Source organism: Gopherus evgoodei, chromosome 11 (assembly GCF_007399415.2).
Source record: "Gopherus evgoodei ecotype Sinaloan lineage chromosome 11, rGopEvg1_v1.p, whole genome shotgun sequence".
NCBI lineage: Eukaryota > Metazoa > Chordata > Testudines > Testudinidae > Gopherus > Gopherus evgoodei.
Window position 1 is genome coordinate 62,414,067 of NC_044332.1, and position 22,068 is coordinate 62,436,134.

Below are 22,068 nucleotides of genomic sequence, written 5' to 3' on the forward strand. Positions count from 1 at the left end.
ATATGCTAAAGCTGTATAAGGCAGAGACTGACTGACATCATCTGTGGTTCTTCACTCCCCACACAAGAAGACTTCTGGAAACACCTGAGGAACAAAGACTGAACTGGGGGAAGTGCTGGACCCAGGCTAAAGGGATTTCTAGCCTGTGTATGAAATACCTGGGGATTCCAACCTACAAAGCAAGCGCAGCTTGTGCCTTAAGAATCTACAAGTGTACCTGTATCATCAATTAGGGTGAGAGATTGGATATGAATAGCAGATTATCTAATATATTAAGATTAGTTTGCGTTTTGTTTATTTGCTAGGTAATCTGCTTTGATCTGTTTGCTATCCCTTATAAACACTTCAGATCTTTCTTTTGTAGTTAATACAGTCAAACCTCACAATAACGCACCCCCGCTATAACGCGAAATTGCATATAACGCAATCATAGGTTGGCTCCCCTTTAAGGCATAACACAGTACTGTATCAGTGGTCCCAAACACCATGGCAGGGGAGAGAAGCTGCAGCCCTGCGCCTGCCAGGGACAGAGAACTCCAAGGCTGCTGTCGCTGGTGCTCTCTGTCCCCAGCAGGCTTGGGGCCGCAGCTTCTCTCCGGCTTCTCCGGGGCTGAGAGCGCCGGTGCTCTCTGTCCGTGGCAGGCACAGGGCCGCGGCTTCTCTCCGGCTTCAAGAGGAGCCACAGCCCTCCACCTGCCGGGAACAGAGAGCACTGGTGCCCGCAGCCCTGGTTCTCTGTCCCCGGCAGGCAGGGGGCCGTGGCTCCTCTCCCCTGCTGGGGTGCACAAGGGGCGCTAGGCAGCGCACATCAAGGCACTGTGTTGGGGACCACTGACAAACTGACTGGTTTGAAACTCTGCTATACCACGACCCCGCATTTAGCGCGATGGAAGTTTTTGGACCCTAAACATTGCGTTATAGCGGGGTTTCACTGTACATTTATTTTATGTTTTAATCTAAGCCAGTGCATTTGGAGTGAAGTGCCTGGAAAGGTTAGCTCAAGGCATGGGGGCTGTTGCATATTCCTCTCCTCACTGGCTGGGGAGAGTGAACTCTATGAGCTTACGCTGTACAGTTTGCTGTGCAGCGCAGGATGGTATAATTTTGGGCTTATACTCCAGAGGGGGTACGTGCTTGGGGAGCTGGGAGTTGCCTTGGTTGTAGTCTTTCTATGCAGGGTTTGGTCAGAGAGCCTGCATGTAACTGCAGCTGTGTGTGTCCCTACTTGTGTGAATGTTGTGTGGAAGTGTAGGACTAGGAGCGAGTCTGCAGCTTGCCACCACAGCACAATGAGAGAGGGAGCCCAGGATGGTGGGTCAGAGGGGTCACTGTTACCCCAGTTCCAGGTGGCACCCTGGGGTGAACCTGTCACAGTAGGCATGATCTCCATATGTTGGAAGTATATAGCATAACTAAGAGCTGTACCTGCTGACTGAATACCTATTCAGTCCCCTTTGCTGCTGCTAAAACTTTAGACTGAGTAGGAGTATTCCAGGAGCAATGCAAGGGACTTCGTGTAGGACAACTGAGGGAGGGGGAGTGAGGAGCTGGCCAGCCTGTAATTCAGAGTTTGGGGTCTGTGACCTCATGAGGACAAACAAAAAGTTGAAGGGGGTTGATTATTCAGCAACAGCAAGGGAGCAGTGGTGGGAGTTGTGGCGAAGGAGCTATTGTGTGTGTGTGGGGGGGGGAGGGCAGTGTTTCAGGCTGGACACATTTATTTGGTATGAGGACGGGAAGATACCCTTATCTGTTAGCTGTTTATTCGGGAGATCAGAAGTTACTTGGTGGGAGATGTGATTTTTTGGGGGGAGGGGGTGATAAGGAATTGGTAGGGTGGATGGAGTATCTAATTTTGAGCCCCAACACTTAGCTTGGGTACTGGCTGCCCCTTTTAGAATTATCATAGTCCTTTTACTAATTATTCCTTTAAGTAATAAACATATTCAAAATCATAATAGGATTCATATATAGAGAGAGTTTATATACACAATTGCTTTGTTTCCTGGCTAAGAATATATTAATGCATCCCAGCTATAAGCAAAGATTAAATGGTTTTTCATCCACAGGCACACTTTTTCCCCAGATGCACTTAGGAAGAATGAACTCTCATCTCTTGGAGGCATTCTTCTGAAATAGAATCTTTAGAAACCCTTACAAATATTAGTCCTGCGTATGGAATTCCCACTGAAGCCAGTGGGGATACCTGCAAGTCTTTTCTGTGTAGATTGGACCTATTACTGTTTTCCTTACCTAGTACAATCACCCAGGTACGCTAACTTTTTTTGTAATTAGAGAGTCTCAATGCTAATGGCTAGAGAGGTGAAAACATTATCTGAGGCCATGGCTACACTGGCACTTTACAGTGCTGCAACTTTCGCGCTCAGGGGTGTGAAAAAACACTCCCCTGAGTGCTGCAAGATACAGCGCTGTAAAGCCTCAGTGTAATCAGTGCTGCAGCGCTGGGAGTGCAGCTCCCAGCGCTGCAAGCTACACCCGTAAGGGATGTGGTTTACGTGCAGCGCTGGGAGAGCTCTCTCCCAGCGCTGGCGCTCCAACTACACTCACACTTCAAAGCGCTGCCGCAGCAGCGCTCCTGCAGCAGCGCTTTGAAATTTCAAGTGTAGCCATACCCTGAGTTGCTCTGTTTGCTGGCAGATTCCTTGCTTTGAAGTGCTTGCTGTCTCACGTAGATGTATGGCTTACTGTATTTTGTAGAAACATCCAGAGATCCCAACTGAGATTGGAACCAGATTGTGATAGACACTGTACAAATGCATAGTGAGAGAAAAGTACACAGCAGTTAAACACCCAAGGCTGGTCCAGGTCAGCTGACTTGTGCTTGTTTGCAGGCTGTAGATTGTAGATTAGATGTTCAGGCTTGGGCTGGACCCCGAGCTCTGGGACCCCAGAGCCTGGGCTCCAATCCAACCCTGAATATCTACATTACAATTGTATAGCCCCATGAGCCCAAGTCAGTTATCCTGGACCAGCTGTGGCCATGCTGCCGGTCTTTTATTTGAGTTTAGACATACCCAGAGAAGCTAAATGACTTGCCTGAGGTTACGCATCAAGCCAGTGGCAGAGAAGAGAATAGAAACTAGTCTCCCAACCCACTGCTCTATGCAGTAGACCACATTGTCTCAAGTATTTTAACTGTGCTATATGATGGTTGGAACACAACAAAGTTGTTGTAAGTAAGTGCTCCAACATTGCTGCAAGTATAGACAGGATCTTAAACTAAATGAGCGCTACAGAAAATGAGAACTTCCTGTTTTTCATCCCCAACAAAGAAGGGAGCGTGAGAGGTTAACATTGAGGTACTCTCTGATTACAAAAATATTAGTGTACCTGGCTGATCTTGCTAAGTAAGGAAACTCAGTAGCAGGTCCAGTCTACACAGAGAAAGTGTGCAAGTATTCCCATTGACTTAAGTGGGAATTCCACATGTAGGACTAGGTCTGCTATTTGTAAGGGTTTGTAAGGGTTTCTAAAGATTCTTTCTCAACAGAATGAACACAAGAGATCTGGATCAACTGCATCTATGGGGTAAGTGTGTCTATGGATAAGAACCCATTTGATTTTTGCTTATAGCTTGGATGCATTGATATATTCTTGGCCAGGAAGCAAAGCATATGTATACACAAACTCTGTCTCTGTGAATCACATTAGGATGTCTAATTTTGGTTTGTTTATTTAGTCAAACTAGGATTCACTTTTAATCACAGAAATCAGTTTGATTTTAAAGAAATTCAACAACGTGGTGTCCTCCAAAGCCCTATTCTCAAGGCAGTGAGCTGTCATCAAGCTTGAAAGACTTGTAGGGTCTTCCAGCCCCGTACAAAATTTTTTAAATATTTCAGCTTTTTAAAGGTATATCTTCATTGTGCATTTTATGAAGAACTGATTCTTGTCTCTTTGCTCTGGGGTTTTGTCAGCACTCTGGCCAGTCACTAGTCAGAATGCTTGGGACAGGGAACAGTTCGTAGCTCTATCAGTGTCCCAGAAAGTTTGATGGAAGTGAGAAGGATGAGTTGAACAAGCTGAGCAAGGGCTTAATTTCAGTTTTCACATAAGGGAACTTTGAAAAAGGAGGTATAGCTTCAGACTTTGCCTTTCTCCAAACTATGAGACCAACAGGATACAGGGGAGGGAGGAGGCCAACCTGCTCAGTGAGGGCCTAAGCTCTAATGAAGTCAGCAGCTGATAGTCTGGGGTAGAGAGTGGCTTGGGAGCACCTCTTCTTCCTCTTATTCAGTGATTCCATAGTACAGAGTGTCTGAGAGGAGGAGGTAATAATAGTATGTTTGCAATGCATTATAAACCTGCATCTGTGGGACCTGGGCTTTGTGTCCAAGCCTGCGCTTGAGCATCCACACTGCACTGTAATCCTAGGCTTGCAGTTGCTAGACCTGGATCTCACAACCATGCTGGCGCACGCATTCTGCATTATTCTGACCACCTGACTCAGGTCTGCAGCTTGAGCTGTGTTCACAGTGCAACGTAACAGGCCTTGGCCCTATGTCACAGTTGGACTCAGGCTCTCATCACCCCACCACCACCGCTAGAAGTGTCCTGGGTCCTGAGTGCTTGCTGATTCAAGTCTGACCTGTGTGTGGATGGACGTTAGGCTTTGGTGCAAATGTGAATTAGAGCCTAGGCTTACTGTGCAGTGTAGAAATGCCCTGTGGGGCCAAAACAACTCTGGGTGGAAGGAAAAGCAGCAAATGGCTTTATTTTAGGATGGGGATTGTATTTGGTTCTTCTGTCTACTATTCTGTTTTGTTATTGCCACTGACTGGATTGGTATGAGAGAACTAAAATGGTAACTTCCTCCTAACACAATTATTATATATCCTTCCTTTGAAAAAAGTGTATTTGATTTCCCTGTTCTCTTCTCTCCCCTCCCCTCCTCTCCAGTCTAAAATTAAATTGCATCCGAATGTATTGTGTGATCTGAAAATGTCAGTGGTTAATTGCTATCTAATAAGGTGTACAAAGTACCTCACTACATGATTAATAGTAGCTATCATGAAAACTGTCAGTCTGTGATTTACCGTCATTAGTTAACATTGCTTTTCCTATTGTCATGCATAAGAGACATGCTACTATTTTGTTCCCCCATGGACAGGTTGGCAGAACACTTTGTTTTAATTTTATTGTCTGTAGGAGGAGGAGACCTGTAGGTGTAGGTGGGTGTAGGCCCCGGGGCTGGGGAGAGGGGAAAGAGGCCTCCCCACCGGGGGATGGGATGGGGAGAAAGAGGCCTCTTTCCCCGCCGCAGCCCTGAATGCCCTAAGCTCCCCCATCACTGCCCGCCACCTACCCCCTATTTCCCCTCCTCACCCTACACATCCTCCAGGCCCACCCAGTGATCAGCTGCCAAAATCTTTGGAACCGATTCCCTACCAGGTCTTAGGTGGCACGGCTCCGGCGGCTGAAGGACCCGCCACCGAAGACCCAGTAGGGAACTGCCCAGTGAGTACATCCCCCACCCATGTCCTGCCCCCAACTGCCCCCCTCAGAAACAGCAACTCATAACCACCCCCACTCCTTGTCCCCTGACCACTCCTTCCCGAGACCCCCAACCCTAACTGCCTCCCAGGACCCCACCCTCTGCCCAACTTGCCCTGCTTCCTGTCCCCTGACTGCCCCGACTCCATCCACCACCACCCCGACAGACCCTTGGAACTCCCACGCGGCGCCTACCCAACTCCCCCCTTCTCCATCCCCACCGTCCCCCCAGAACCTCTGCCCGATCCAACTCCCCCAACCAACCCCAGCCTCTTAGCCCCGCCATGGCCAGGCCCAGGGTCGGGGCTGGGCCGGAGCCGGGCAGCACTACACAGCCAGAATTGGGGCCGGGGCTGGGGCCAGGCAGCAGCTGGAACTGGGCCAGGCCGTATGGCGCCTGGAGTCCTCCTTGTGTCCCGCTCCAGCTCACCTGCAGGAAGCTCTGCTTCCCATGAATCAGTTGATTGGCGGGAAGAAGGGGAGGGGGAAGAGAAGCTGGGGGGAGCGTCAGGGGAGGAGGCGGAACTAGGTGAGCTGGGGCCGGGAGCAGGGCAGGGAGCTGTCAGAGATTTTGTTAAATTTAAAAACCCTTTTAGAACTGGGACAACCAGTTCTAAAAGGGCTTCTAAATTTAACAACCGGTTCCCACGACTGGGCCCAACTGTGGCTACGCCCCTGTGTGTTGTGTGCACACCTGTACTAATCAGGTGTGTGGCCCTTGATGGCCTCTTGAGCGGTGGTGCACGTGCACACCTTAAGAGGGAACACAAATGTACATGTTTTACTTTTTTGTGTAGTTTCCTGGCATTTATTTGAACAGTTGTATGTTGCTGGAAATCAGTCTTGTGTCTGAAAATTAGACCACCTGCCCTAGTCTGGGTTTTCAAAAAGAAATCCTCTTGATTAGTGCCAACTACACCATTTAATTCAAAGTGCTTCTCAAGTGTCACTATGAAAGCTAGAAAACTTTTCTTTATCATTGCATTCACTTTGTCCCCCAAGAAGTAGAATTCAATACATCTTTCCTTGTAGCTGTGAGATAGCTATAGTTTTCTGTTTTAATTTTTCTTAGCATGTACTGGCTTGGTCAATATACAGTGTTTTTAAACCACATTGCTGAACTTTCATTTAAGACAAGCATATGCAATTAATATTAGCTAGACATTAATGTATATGCTTTTACTTACTAAATGGAAGTGTAGTAGGTGGCTATACCATGAAGTACTTAATTTAATAGTTAATGGAGATATCCTATCTCCTAGAACTGGAAGGGTCCTTGAAAGGTCATTGAGTCCAGCCCCCTGCCTTCACTAGTAGGACCAAGAACTGATTTTGCCCCAGATCCCTAAGTGGCCCCATCTAGGATTGAACTCACAACTCTGGGTTTAGCAGGCCAATGCTCAAACCGCTGAGCTATACCTCCCCGCCCCATGTAAATATATTGTGTGTAATTGTAACCCTAGTTGGTTAACCCTAAAAATTACCCTAGTTGGTGAACTACATAGTCTCAGAAGCCACGGATTGAATGGGTGTAGGGAATGAACTATTGACTCTTGCTATTAAAGCTTATCTTGAGTAAGATTTAAAGATGTGTTGTTAGCTAACATATTCTAAAACCTAGTGTAGACTTTGTCATATGCTAAGCCTAGGCTTCAGCTTGACCAGTTTAGTACGTTAGTGTATGCTGCCTTGTCTGCACTAGGCTTTTAGAATATTAGATGATGATCATATTTTAACTAACACATGAGGCTGTGGAGGCTGTCTCTCCAGACCGAAGTTGAGGAACTTTGGAGAGTCAGTGTAGGATCTTACATAATCACTATCTGTGCTGTATCTGTTCTGTGAATAAGTGGCATGTCTCTAGTGCTGCTAAGTTGGAACATCCGATGTGTGCTAAATTCACTTTTAAAAATACCTAATGTAAATCAAGAGCAAACAGTGCCTAATTTAAATCCTTTGGGACTATATTTTTGGTAGAGTAGCCCAGATTATTTGTGCAAAGAAGTCATCTCACTTAGTTATAGTTTTATGACTGCATACTGTGATTACTGACACACAAATGTAATGGCTGTTTGCGCACTTCTGTATAAAAATATATTCAGTTCACATACTTTAAATAACCCTGGGTAAGATATTAGTACTAAAGTGTTGACTTGTAAGTAGGAGGCAAATTATATGTTGTAGTGTTATATAAAACTGACTCACATGAGTGGGTGAGAATCCCAAGAATATCAGGACACTCACACTAGTGAAGGCAACATATGAGCTTCCTCTGTAAAGTATGTTTCCAACAGATTGCATAAGGCTTGTGTTTATTGAAGAAAACTTTATTATTTTTTTCATAACCTTGGTGAAAAATCACTTTACTACTAGAACTTGTTAAAGTGCTTTTGCTTCACCTGCCTTTCAGAAATATACATACCAGTATAGGGCTTCTGTTTTCCCAAAGTTGCATGTAGTTCTTGACTTAAAAAAAAAAATCAGTAAATAACTTACTAAAATTAATCAGAAGCTTAATTTGGTTGTATAAATAGCTACATTAGTTTAAAACTTGATAATGGCTATAAACGTTTATTTATGAAGGGGACCGAAGCTAACTGTCTAGGTTTAAAAAGAAACTTCCTTTATAAGTATGTTACTCTGAAGTTGTATATTATGGGGATTCTCGCAATATCCCCTGATCTATGAGGAACTAGCCACTGTCAGATAGAATACTGGGCTAGATGGACCACACGTCTACACCATATGATTATTCGTATGCTTATAATATGATAAAGTGAACAGTTAACTAGATACAGGTTGTATTATATTGTCTGATTTTGATTGTAAATCTGAAGGGACAGACATTGTGTGGTTCCAAACACAGAAACTGCTCTATTTAAGGGGGAAAAAAAGGAAAAGACTCAGGTGTATTTAAGGCATAATGTTAACAGGCCAGAGTGCTTTAAATCAAGATAGCTACTGTTAACAGTATTTCTGTAGGTGTGTTGCTCTTAAAACTTCTCTTATGAAATTCCTGTAACTACCTACTAACCTCTGCAGATGATATGTGGTATCTTTGCCACCCAATCTGTTTTCAAAGTGTTCACATTTATGAGAGTACATTTGATGTATACTGTTGTAGGGTACAGTCCAGTGTTGCAATGTGTTTACTGGGTCTCTAGTTAACTCTCACATGCCCAGGAGTTTCAAAATATCATTGCCTTTTTGGCGTCTGCTGTAGTAAGACATTCTTGTTCTTTAACATAAAATGTTGGCTTTGCCCTCTTGAGTACCAGCAGTTGCTTCCCTGATTAGCAACACTTCAGAAATAACTCCCTCTACCTTTTCGTACTCAGGCCTTTTCTGCCACTGAGGTTGCAGAGCTAGGTTGTAGATTCCTTCCCTTTTCCTCCCACTTGCTTGGTTAATTCCAAGCGTCATAAACAGATAGCTAAGGGTTAATGTCTCTTTCACCTGAAGCACCTGACCAGAGGACCAATCAGGAAACCGGATTTTTTCAACTTTGGGTGGAGGGAAGTTTGTGTCTGAGTCTTTGTTTTTCTGGCTGCCTGCTTTCTCTGAGCTTTGGAGAAGTAGTTCTGTTTTCTAATCTTCTGTTTCTAAGTGTAAGGACAAAGAGATCAGATAGTAAGTTATATGGTTTCTTTTCTTTGGTATTTGCATGAATATAAGTGCTGGAGTGCTTTAATTTGTATTCTTTTTGAATAAGGCTGTTTATTCAATATTCTTTTAAGCAATTGCCCTGTGTTGTGTCATCTTAATACAGAGAGACCATTTGTATGTATTTTTCTTTCTTTTTATATAAAGCTTTCTTTTAAGACCTGTTGGAGTTTTTCTTTACTTCAGGGAAATTGAATCTGTACTCACCAGGGAATTGGTGGGAGGAAGAGATCGGGGAGATCTGTGTGTGTGTTGGATTTACTAGCCTGATTTTGCATTCCCTCTGGGGGAATAGGAAAGTTCTTTTTGTTTCCAGGATTGGGAACAGAGAGGGGGAGTCACTCTGTTTGGATTCACAGAGCTTGTGTCTGTGTATCTCTCCAGGAGCACCTGGAGGGGGGAAGGGAAAAAGGATTATTTCCCTTTGTTGTGAGACTCAAGGGATTTGGGTCTTGGGGTCCCCAGGGAAGGTTTTTCAGGGGGACCAGAGTGCCCCAAAACACTCTAATTTTTTGGGTGGTGGCAGCAAGTACCAGGTCCAAGCTGGTAGCTAAGCTTGGAGGTTTTCATGCTAACCCCCATATTTTGGACGCTAAGGTCCAGATCTGGGACTAAGGTTATTACAAAGCCCAATCCAGTTCTCAGAGGATTCAGTGTTTGGACAGCCTGCCAGCACTTCCTGCTCTGTGCAGGTCAGTCCTCACAGGTGTCATAATATAATTCCCAATTCTGAACCTTAGCGTCCAAAATATGGGTTCTAGCATGAATTCCCCTAAGCTTAATTACCAGCTTAGATCTGATAAGCTGCCACAATCAGGAATTCCAGTGCCTGATACACTCTGGTCACCCCAAAACCTTCCTTGGGGACCCCCAAGACCCAGACCCCCTGGATCTTAACACAAGGAAAGTAAACCCCTTTCCTCACCGTTGCCTTTCCTAGGATTTCCCTCCCTGGGTTACCCTGGAAGATTACCGTGATTCAAACTCCTTGAATCTTAAAACAGAGAGGAATGTCCCTTCCCCCCCACTTTCTCCCTCACCCAGGGGCAAAACAGATTCAAGCTCCGTGAATCTAAAACAAAGGGATTCCCCCTTCTCCCCTCCCTCCCTGTTAAGTATAGACTCAATTCCCTTGAGCCTCAACAAGGGGAAAAAATCAGACAGGTCTTAAAAGCAAAACTTTTAATAAAAAGAAAGAAAAAAAGGTAAAAGTTTATCTCTGCAATTTAGATGGTTAAAAGTTACAGGGTCTGTCAGCTTATAGAAACTAGAAAGAAGCCTCCCCCGCAGCAAGATACAATTTAAAATATTTCCAGCAAACTACACATTTGCAAATACAGAAACAATCAAAAGACTATAACCGCCTTTCTTACTAAATTACTCACTATTCTGAATATATAAGAGACTGTAGCAGGGAGATTGGCAAGAAACCTGGTTGCACGTCCAGTCCCTTCCAGGACCCAGAGAGAACAAAGCAAAACCCAAAAAACACAAACGAAGGCTTCCCTCCACCGAGATTTGAAAGTATCTTGTCTCCTGATTGGTCCCCTGGTCATGTGTTTGGTTCCCTGTTTGTTAACCCTTTACAGGTAAAAGAGACATTAACCCTTAAGTATCTGGTTATGACAACGGGGAATTGCCTAAATCCTGGAATGCCTCACACCTTCTTGGCTCTTCAGATTGAGCTACGTGCTTGCCTTTTATCCTATAGCCTTGTCACATGACTGTCAACTGACTTTCCCTCTTTCCATTTCCCATCAGGGCTTGCTTCAGCTTGGTCACATGATGCTTCTAGGGGAATTCAACACCCAGAATGCTTGGTCTTACAGGCTCAGAGTCTTGGAACAGGACTGGCTAACGCTGGACTACAACTGTTTCTAAAGGGATAGACTGCTCTCTTACATATACAAAGAAAATATGAGCACAGAATTCTCATTTCCTTCCCCACTGAGCTATATTATAATGCAATAGGGCTGTAGGACAGGAGTGGGCAAACTTTTTGCCCTGAGGGCCATATCTGGGTATGGAAATTGTATGGCGGGCCATGAATGCTCACAAAATTGGGGTTGGGGTGCAGGAGGGGGGTAAGGGCTCCAGCTGGAGGTGAGGGCTCTTGGTGGCCAGAAATGAGGAGTTCAGGGTGCAAGAGGGGGCTCTGGGTTGGGGCAGAGGGGTGGGGGGCGGGAGTGAGGGCTCTGGGCTAGGGCTGGGGATGAGAGGTTGAAAGTGCTCCAGGCTGGGACTGAGGGGTTTGGAGGTTGGGAGGAGGATCAGGGCAGGGGGTTGGGGTGTGGGAAGGAGGCAGGGATGCAGGCTCTGGGCAGTACTCCCCTCAAGCAGCTCTATGAAGCAGTGGCATGTCCCCCTCAACAGCTCCTATGTGGAAGCATGGCCAGGCAGTTTTGTGCACTGCACCGTCCATAGATGCCACCTCTATAGCTACCGTTGGTTGCGGTTCCCAGCTAATGAGAGCTGCGGTGGCAGCGCTTGGGGCAGGGGGCAGCAAGTGGAGCCTCCTGGGTGCCCCTATGCATAGGAGCTGGAGGAGGGACATGCTGCTGCTTTTGGGAGCTGCACACAGCCACGGCATGCGCGGAGCAGGGAAAGCCCCCGACCACACTCCCCAGCAGGAGCTCAAGGGCCAGATTAAAATGTCTGATGGGCTGGATGCAGTCCATGGGCTATAGTTTGCCCACCCCTTCTGTAGGAGCTTACTGTTAACCTGCCGGATCACTATAGCATGCTTGTATGTCAGGGGTAATTCTTAAATATGGACATCTTAATTTTAATAAATGTATGTACTCTGATTTCCACTGCAAATGAAACTTTTCATTTTAGGGCTTTATTATTTTAATGTGAACATTTCTCTCTTTTCTGTGTGTCTTCCTACCTTCCCATTTCCCCTGTTCTTTCTTCTCAAAGGAACTCCCAGAGCTCTAAACTTTACAAATAGTGTTGTGTACTCTGTCCGTGAAAAGTTGGGCCATCTCTCTTTTGAAATGTAGTCTCCCTACACAGGCCAGCACAGCCAAAAATGTGCAACTTTTCTTAGTGTTTCAACAGTTAGTACACATGACTTACTCCACTCAAGCAGGCCTTGCTTGTATGACAGCAACCACTCTCTGAAATGACACTCAAGGAGCACAAAATGATTGGATTAGCAGGTAGAGAATTACTGGATCCCTACTACATTATATCAGCGGTCCTCAAGCTACAACTGTATCCCCTGACAGGCCAGCTAGCTTGAGCTTTCAACATCACTGAACTTATGCTAGAGATTTTTGTGTGTGGATGAAAGTTGGGTTGGGGCAAAACTTGAGTTCTAGTTCCTGTGCACAATGCAGTGAAGACAAGTCCTCAGTCACTTCTGCAGATAAACTGATGAAAGGTATATTTTGTAAATTGTGTGGAATTCTTCCACTTGGATAGGGGAAAACTCATGATTCCATGCTCAGTGTAAAGTCCTCTGTTTTAGTCCTTTGTAGGTTGATGAGCCATTCACAGGACTGTCCTTATTTTAGAGGGTGTCTGTCTTCTCCTAAGAAACCATATAATCAGAAATATTTAAGCACTTGTAATCTGCTAGTGCGTCCTACAGACCATGGAAGTAGACAAGGTTCCTGCCTTAGGATCTTGGAATCTAAGAATGATACTATGAAAAGGGACACCAGATGCCTATGCTGGGGGGGAGTAATCTCTCTCTAGTTGTCAAGAAAGCATGACATTTTCAAAGCTCTCAAGAGACATCTTTAGTATTGCAAGATAATCTTGGATTATCTGGTTTCATGGGCCAGTAAGGGTGCTGGTCCATGTGGTTTAGTATGACCCCTTAAACCAGTGGTCCCCAACCTTTTTGTCTGAACGAGCGTCAGACGAAGGACCATGGCAGCGGTCGAGCATCTGCCAAATGTCGCCGAATTTCAGCGGAATGTTGGCGGTGGCACCTCTCGATGACGTCGTTTGTCAGCGGCAAGCAGCGTCATCGAGAGGCATCGCAGCCAAAATGCCACCCAGTTTCGGCAGCATTTCGGCAGATGCTTGACTGCTGGCCAGGATGCGGGCGCATTTGGTACCACATTGGGGACCCCTGCCTTAAACTGTATTGTCAGATGTATTTAGAGCAAAGTTTCAAAAGCACAGTGATGGGGCTTAGTGAAACCTTAAGTCAAGGAAACATTTAAATGAATTTGTGAGGAGAAAGATTAGTCTTAGTTATAGAACCTATGTATGCACTTGAGACATCAATGTCCTGGTGCACCTCACTCTTTTGCCCACATGCATGTACACTTGCCATGCTACCTGATCAGGCAAATCTTCCTTTTTAACTTTTGGTGTCTGTATTTTAGTAGTGGACTTCAGACTTTGCTTTATTATTCTAAAGTAAACACATTAAACAAAAATAACACTGTTGTCCTTCACATCACTCTGCATGCCTTCTTTTATGAACTGAATTTCTGAGTGACATCACTGTGTATGGAGCCGTTGTTTATCCTACCATTACAATGGTACACCAGCATGTGCAGTAGGTTGGAGTGAGATTCTAATGCTTGTTGTTGAAATAACAGCCAACTTCTCAGACACGTGCACAGAGATTCCAGCACTAGTCACTGAATCTCTATGAAAGCAGATTCAGCCTTTAAAATAATAATTAAAAAAATCTTCCTTTTTTCTTAAAAGACACGGAAGTTATTTATCATTGACCATAAAGTTCTCAGAACGGTTGGACTGGATTGCTAAAGAAGATGTGTCCAAGACATCTAATACTGTTCTTCCTGCTTTCCTGAAACTTTTTTGGCCATGTGGGCTGATCCTATAACAGGGTATGAAACTGAGTGTCTCATAGCTTGTATTTGCATTCTTGGATATAGTTATTACTAAGGTGTCATATGAACAGATGGAATATGAATGATGAAGCCTGAATTGAGTAACTACCAGTGGAGAGGAAATGACTAATTGAACTTCAAAGAACAAGAAGTCTGTCTTCTTGCAGTCAAAATATGTGAACTAGAAATACAGATTTGTACCTTCACTTGTATCTGAAGATCTCTTTCTCCTACTTAGACAGCATAAAATTTTTATTCTAGTGTTGGCAGCTAGTCTGAATACATTAATATAGGAGATACTGAAGTGAAAGCTTTTAGCTTAAAAGAGATTTCCCTTTAAAAAGAGTGTGTAATACTAAATAGAGGTCTTTAAGTCATAAAGCTATGATTTGTGTGTCTCATGAATTCTATATGTTCAGGCTACAATGACAGGTGAGTGGCTATATTTTTCAATATCATTCCAAGTGATCATAAATTGGAGGAACTGCAGTTCAAAACATTCAGTACTTTCTTTCACAGCAATGGAATACATGACTTCAACGGCATGGCTTCACTTTCCTTGTCCCAGACTCTACTGGACAAAATCAGTTCTCAGACCTAGAGATCTTAATCTGTTGATGCTATATTAGCTGTGCACAAATGGAAAATTCTGATTGTGGAACAATGAACAGTGTATTGGGGTTGAATCCTTTAAATTAGTGGTTCTCAACCAGGGGAGCTGCAAGCAGGCTTCAGGGGGTCCACCAAGCAGGGCCAGCATTAGACTCGCTGGGGCCCAGAGCGGAAAGCCAAAGCCCTGCTGCATGGGTCTAAAGCTCTGAGACCCGGATGACATTGTCATCCGGGGTTGACTCAAAGCTTGAGCAATGTAGCTTCATGGGGGCCCTCTGTGGTGTGGGGCCCCAGGCATTTGCCCTGTTTGCTACCCCCTAATGCCAGCCCTGGCTTTTATATGCAGAAAAAACAGTTGTGGCACATGTGGGCCATGGAGTTTTTATAGCATGTTGAGGAGGACCTCAGAAAGAAAAAAGGTGAGAACCCCTACTTTAAATTATTTTTAGCTGTAATCTAATCAAAGTATATTCTATTCCCAATCTTTTATTAGTTCAGTGCTAGAAAATTAGATTTCTCATAATACATGGTTATCTATTTTCACCTCTCTTTCAGGATCTCATCTGAAGTGTCATATCAAAACTTCAGTTTATGCTTGAGTCTGAATCAGCAGTTTTCAGACTGCAGTAGAATCACAGAGTTACAAACACCCTCAGGAATGGAGGTTGTTCAAAACTCTGAAATGTTCATAACTCTGAACAAAATGTTATGGTTGTTCTTTCAAAAAGTTTACATCTGAACATTGACTTAATAAGAGCTTTGAAACTTTACTATGCAGAAGAAAAATGGCGCTTTTAACTATCTTAATTTAAATGAAACAAGCACAGAAACAGTTTCCTTACCTTGTCAAATCTTTTTTTAAACTTTCCCTTTATTTTTTTAATAGTTTACATTTAACATATTACTGAACTGTATTTGCTTTTTAAAAAAAATTGTCTCTCCTGCTGCCTGATTTCATACTTTTGGTTCCAAATCAGGTGTGTGGTTGACTAGTCAGTTCGTAACTCTGGTGTTCATAACTCTGAGGTTCTTCTGTAGTTTTCAAAATCAGCAACCTACTGGTGACATGTAGATCTGCACCTCTTCATATTCAAGCAGTGATGCATCCTGTTAATTGTAGCCTAATACAGCACTCAGGGTTTAGAGAAGGACAGCAAGCACTCACTAGGTTCGTGATTTTTTTGGCGTCTTTGTTCAAATATGCAGATGACTCCAAAAGTGGATTGCCAGCGCAAACACGGAGGACAAAACCAAATTACGTGACATAAAGAGATTTGAACAATGGGAACTGCAGACAGAGAGAGAGCTTTAACAAAATAGGAAGATGTCACTGTAAAATCACAAACATTTGCAGCAGGATTCTGTGCGAGGTCTGTATGATAGGTTATACAAACCCTACATTGGAGAATATGGAATTAAGGAACATGTGCTCCAGAAACCTGTGGTTCCTACCAGTGTCTCATACCGTACTATTAAATATGCTATATGGAGGCCTTGTATTATTAACACTGCATTACTAAAATTTAATTACCCTCACATTTATAATATAGTATCTACTGTACTGTGGAGTATTGTAAGATTACTTGCCTGCACTTGTCAGCATAAATGGGTGTATGGGTTATAAAGTTTTGATATCTTCTACAATGAAATATGCTAGATAGATGCAATATATTGTTCAGAGATTTAAAATGGCTAGTTGTTTCAGAATGCACATTTGTTCTGTAACTAATTGCTATTGTTTTGCTCATTTTCTGAATCTATGTAGTCGGTATAAAAAAAAATCAGAGTTGCTAGACAGAGACTGCCGAAGCATGAGAATTAATTAGAATGTGTGTACTTGTCTTATAAATGGATGATTAATGTACAGAAGCAATTTTGGAAAGAAGTCATTAAAATGAAGATTTACTTTATAAATCCTATGGTCAAACTACATACATTTCAGTCCAGGCAATTAACAATCAATGACATGGACAACATTAATCACTAATTTTTAAGTGAGTGAAAACTGAACTGATTGTAACATTAAGATAGAACTGTGTATTAGTTGACCAGCAAATAAACATGCTTTCTAAGTGCATATTAAATACACTATTGGCCAGACACTGAACTTCTATTAGAAGATTCTCTTCTATCCTCAATTTTTGTTACTCTGTATTTAACGTATAAAATGAAAAATCTTTAAGGCCCGTAGACATGTCCAGTAATTAAAATCCAATTTTTTCCAAAGCTATGACTGGTATATTGTTTGCTCAACATGAAAAATCTTTAAGCACTGCTTAGACAATACATGTATGAGTAAATCTGTTTCTGTTGATGGTTCTAAGAAAAGTAATAGAGCTGAATTCTGCATTGGCAGGGTGCATCCTATTGTCCATTATGGAAACCTTTAAGTCAGTGGGACTGCCAGCATCATTAATCATTTAAAGGTAGAAAAGTGACTGTTTCATGTGCAGAAAGAATGTGCTTCTATGGAGGAAAGATGCCAGTGCCCCCAAGGAATACCTTTCTTATTTTTACCTGACCTTTCTTATTTTTAAGACTAGGTTTGCCTTTTAAAAAGAGTTTCAATACCATAGTATAGAATGTGCATATTTCTCACTAGTGCATTCAACATTCATTCTGAGTCTCAAGATTGCTTATGGTATGTGCACATGAGGATATTAAAAAATCCTCTGAGGGCTTCTCTGAACTGGCAAAGTGCATTAGTGGGGTGTGATTTGGAAGGGCTCTAACTACCCCATATAGACCCTGCTGGCCTTTAACACAAACTAAGCACCATTTTAAAGCATGTCAACAGAGTTTACGTGGGGCTCTTAGAGAGGTGTGATTTGTAAAGTGCTCTAATGCACTTTGCCAATATTGTGTAGACAAGCCTGAATATTTCATCCAAATATGAAACACAAAAATAAAAAAATAGTGTGGATACTAGGGTTGCCAATCCTCCAACATTGGCCTGAAGTCTCCCGGAATTGGCATTGATCTCCCGGTGACTATTGAAAAGAAGGTTTTAATAGAATATTTTAAGAAAATGACATTACGTCATGTTGGAAAAAAATATATATCTCCCGAAATAGCTTCAGTCAGAGTTGGCAGCCTTAGTGGATACACATCTTCATATAGAATTAGTACCCTCTTAATGAATACTCCTGAGTTCCAAATCGAGAGAGTGGAGTAATATGGGAGACTTCCTTAGAAAATGTAAACTTTTAAAATACTCGATATCAGCTGTTAGACACGCATTTACTAGTGTTTAGGCATCAGTTACTGGAAAAGATCATTTATGAGAAATGGAACCTGCAACTGAATTGAAACTTTGGGTTATAATCTATCAACAAGTTTTGTGTGTGTGCGCATTGTAAGCAGGGTTAACAGCAACACCCATTAATGTTACCCAACAGTTCCCATTATACAATTGCTTTCAATTACATACAACTCTGACAACCTTTAACTATTTGGGCTGAAATTTTCCAGATGGGGTGTCGTCTTCAAGCTGATTGATTTTTGAGAATGAGGGGTACGGGGCAGGGGGGAGGGGGCAGGTTTTCATCCAACATGGTTTTAGCCATTTCTGAGAGCAAGGCTAGGGGAAAAATATGTTTTCCTCATGGTAAAAAAAAAAAAGGGGCAATGTTTTCTTTGGAAATCTCTAGCACCTCCATGAGTTGGAACAGAGGCTTACATTTTACAGATGAGTAGCCTTTGCATCAGAGATTATATGCCTTTTGCCATTGCCATGAAAATCTGACCAATTTGGCTCAATTATAAGCCTTTGAAAAAAATCACAGTTTACACATGCTCAGTACAGACTGGCTAGAGATTGGCAGTTAAATTCCTCAAAGAGTCCGTCCCCATTGGGCATGCTAGAGGCTGGGGCTGCAAGATGCTGTACAAAACTTTCCCTGCAATTGCTGCTTTGAGCCAGACTGGAATCAGGCACCAGACCTGAGAGCAGGCAGTCTCTCTCTCTCTCTCTCCTGTGCCTTCAGTGTTCAACCAGGCACCATGGAGAAGGGATATTTTCCAGTAATTGCACAGTTAAAATGCAGAGGGAAAAACAGGTGGGGCAAAGGGGGTTTAGGGAGTAGCTTGATGCTAGGTTCCAGCTCTGCCAATGGCCCATGTGAGTATCATTAGCATGCTACTTGGAATTTCTGCGGGGTATGGTTCAGTTCACTTTTAAAAACCTAAAATTAAACACCGTGCCTGAAAAATTTACTAACTACATGTTAGCTGGACAACCAAATCTAATTGTCAGATAATAAAAGCCCAAAGGTCAGAGGCCCCACCATTGAGGTCCAGGTGCAACTAATTTATCAATCCTAATTAAGGATGTAAATATTGTTTAAAAATGTAACCATTTAAGCAATTAAAAATGTCGTTTAACCAGTTAACTGATTAAAGGGTGAGGGGCTGGGGCTGCTTGGCCGGCCAGCATGGTGCTGAGGGTTAACAGTTAGGGTGAGTTAACAGTAAGACTAATGCTTACTGAGTAACCGTTTAACTGCTTAATATTTTACATTCTTAATTCTAATAGCTGCTAGGAAGTCAGAGTATGCTGAGATTTATGCCAGGATGCTGCTGCAGAGCCTATTTGGGGGCTTCATCTTCCAGACTGATCTAAAGTGAGGAGGTGTTTTGATAAATCTAAAGTTCCACCACCTCCAGTGCTTCTGTGGGAGAGAAAGAGTTTTGTCTCTTCTCCTTTGTGTAGAGAGTCTCCTGATCGTTACACATGTACAAGCTGAAAGCCCATACTTGTCCCACCGGTGTAATTCAGAAAGTGTAAAAAAGTTGAAAATGGCTGAGAACTTAGAAATTGAATGGTAAAAGACCACAAATTCCAGTGAAGATTGAACCTGGTGATATTCCAATTAATAAGAACTCTCAGCCATGGTTGTAGCTATTTCTGTTGCTTCACACTGACTCAGCAGACATTCTAGGTTTCAGAGTGACACACAGACCTCAAGAATTGTGACATTCAAAAACCAGTAGGAGAGCACTTCAGTCTCCCTGGGCACTCAGTAACAGACTTAAAAGTGGCAATTCTTCAACGAAAAACTTCAAAAACAGACTTCAATGAGAAACTGCAGAACTGGAATTAATTTGCAAACTGGACACCATCAAATTAGGCCTGAATAAAGACTGGGAGTGGCTGGGTGACTACAAAAAGTAATTTTCCCTTTCTCTCACCTTCTTGTCAACTGTTGGGAATGGGCTATATCCACCTTGATTGAATTGGCCTCGTTAGCACTACAAAAAGTAATTTTCCCTCTGTTGATACCCCTTCTTGTCAACTGTTCAGAATAGGTCACTTCCACCTTGATTGAATTGGCCTCATTAGCACTGACCCCCCCACTTCATATAAGGCAACTCCCATCTTTTCATATGCTGTAATATATATACTGCTTACTGTATTTTTCACTCTATGAATCTGAATGAAATGGGTTTTAGCCCACGAATGCTTATATGCCCAAATAAATTTGTTAGTCTCTAAGACGCCACAAGGACTCCTCATTGTTTTTGTAACACAGCTACCACTCTGAAACAGTCCTAATAGTAGCATATTGCTTAATATTATAAGCGAACAATCAATTTAGTGAAGTAACTAACATCAGACATCTCTGTCAAACATGATGGGTAGAGGCAGGTAAGGGCATTGGCTAATGTGTAAATTGAGAGCAATGTGAAATAGCTGTAATTTTATCATTCATTATTTTTACTGTATGTCTCAAAATCTGAAATTGCTATGTACTATCACACACAACCTGGGATTGCAACAACATGCATATATTCTGAACAAATATTGTAGAATATATTATTTCTAACTGCGCTCTTGAAGCTAGTACTGGTCTTACTGCGAATAACACTAGACAGATAAATTCTGAAATGGAAACATTCAAGTTGATATATGTTATAACATGTATAAAGATATTATTTGTTTGTGGAAGATGAAAGTGGAAGTCAGCTTCTGTTTCTACTGTAAAAGTGGCTGGAGGAACCTTCAGAACAAGTAGTTACTCCTATTCACAGCTATCTGATTTTTCTGACAGCTAGATAAATAATATATAGCTGAAGGGGTGGAGAACATTGCTTCATCCTCTGTAAAAGACACTAAAATTGAAGATACAAAGCTTCTATTGAACATGTAGATGGATATCACATTTAATGTAATGCTAGACTGTACCTGATTTAGTGTCTTGTTCTAAACTCTAGCATAAATATATTTGATAAATATGTTTTTAGAAGAGTTAACATTCTGGTCGTATTTATTACAGTATTCATTCTCTTTCTGGTGGGTTTCAATCATAATATAGGTGACAATAAAAGTAGCTTTTGTTCTTAATCTATCAAGCCATTAGTCTGTTTTTTAATTATTAAAATAAATCTGTAGATAAATGCAATTTTAATTATTTTATCTGTTGTATTTACTGTTACATTTCCTTTTTTTGCATCTAGGTGTATGATAGCTGATGAGGTAAGTTATTTTCCATCTTCCTATCTAATATCACTTCTATTACTTTTAACCTCGTTAACAATCTCTCTTTTTGTGGGGAGGGAAAGGGGTAGGCTAAGAATGAGAGAGGCATCATTATTATAATGCTCATTAGATTCAATGAAGCTGTCTAAGTAAGGAAGTGAAAGTTGGAGTTGTGACTGCCTGGTTTAAAAGCAAATTTGAACAACTTGTTTTTAAAGATCAATTTTAATTGCTTATTGTGGATGTAGCTCCTCTCCTGAAAAATCCTTAAAATATTAACTTTACTTATGCAGTAGTTTTTAAGCAATTCTGTCGCTGTGTAGATTGTTTGTTTATTTGTGGCTTAAAAATAGCAATCTTAAACCAAAGTGACACCTGTTTTAAACAAATAGTTGCAAATATGAATATATGCAATGTGTACTTAATAAAGTAATACTTCTCAGAGAATGAAACAATGATTCTTTGACTTCTTAGGGAAATGTAAATTCTTGTATATTACAGCATGGTGCCTTTGACTATGCTATGTAACCAATCATGTCACTTGCATACTATATCTTCAAAGTACCAGATAGAGTCAAGGAAGAATTTTTTTGTTTCTCAGTATAGCTTGCTAAGTCATTTGTGGAGCTAGGAGCATAACTCATTGACTGTCTTACTCAGGTACACATCATTATATTTATTATTTTAGTTTCTTCAAATTTCTAAAATATAACTTTAAGTGCCTATCTTGCCTACCTGTAAATTAGCTCTCCCCACCCAATAAATAGAGGATTGCTTACCCTAATATTAACAGCTGTGGAGAAGATATGGGGGGAAATTGCATTTTGCAGAATGAAAGATTAACAAATGTGGGCACTGAATCAAGGTGGGGAATAGGGCTGCTAGGGTTCTCCAGCCTAGGGTGAGGGCCCGGGTAACAGCATGGAGTGATCAAGTGATAGAGATGCTGAGGCTTACAGTTAGATTTAATATCCCTTG

At 42.3% G+C, this 22,068-nt stretch overlaps 1 protein-coding gene across 2 annotated transcripts in view; it reads left to right on the plus strand.

Moving 5' to 3' along the window:
- Positions 1-22,068, plus strand: part of ZRANB3 (zinc finger RANBP2-type containing 3) — a 117,691-nt gene that overhangs the window by 20,966 nt on the left and 74,657 nt on the right. For both annotated transcript variants that reach the window (XM_030579986.1, XM_030579985.1), the window contains exon 3: positions 21,069-21,087. In XM_030579986.1, the coding sequence (XP_030435846.1) occupies positions 21,069-21,087 (19 nt within the window). The remainder of the gene's footprint in view (positions 1-21,068; positions 21,088-22,068) is intronic.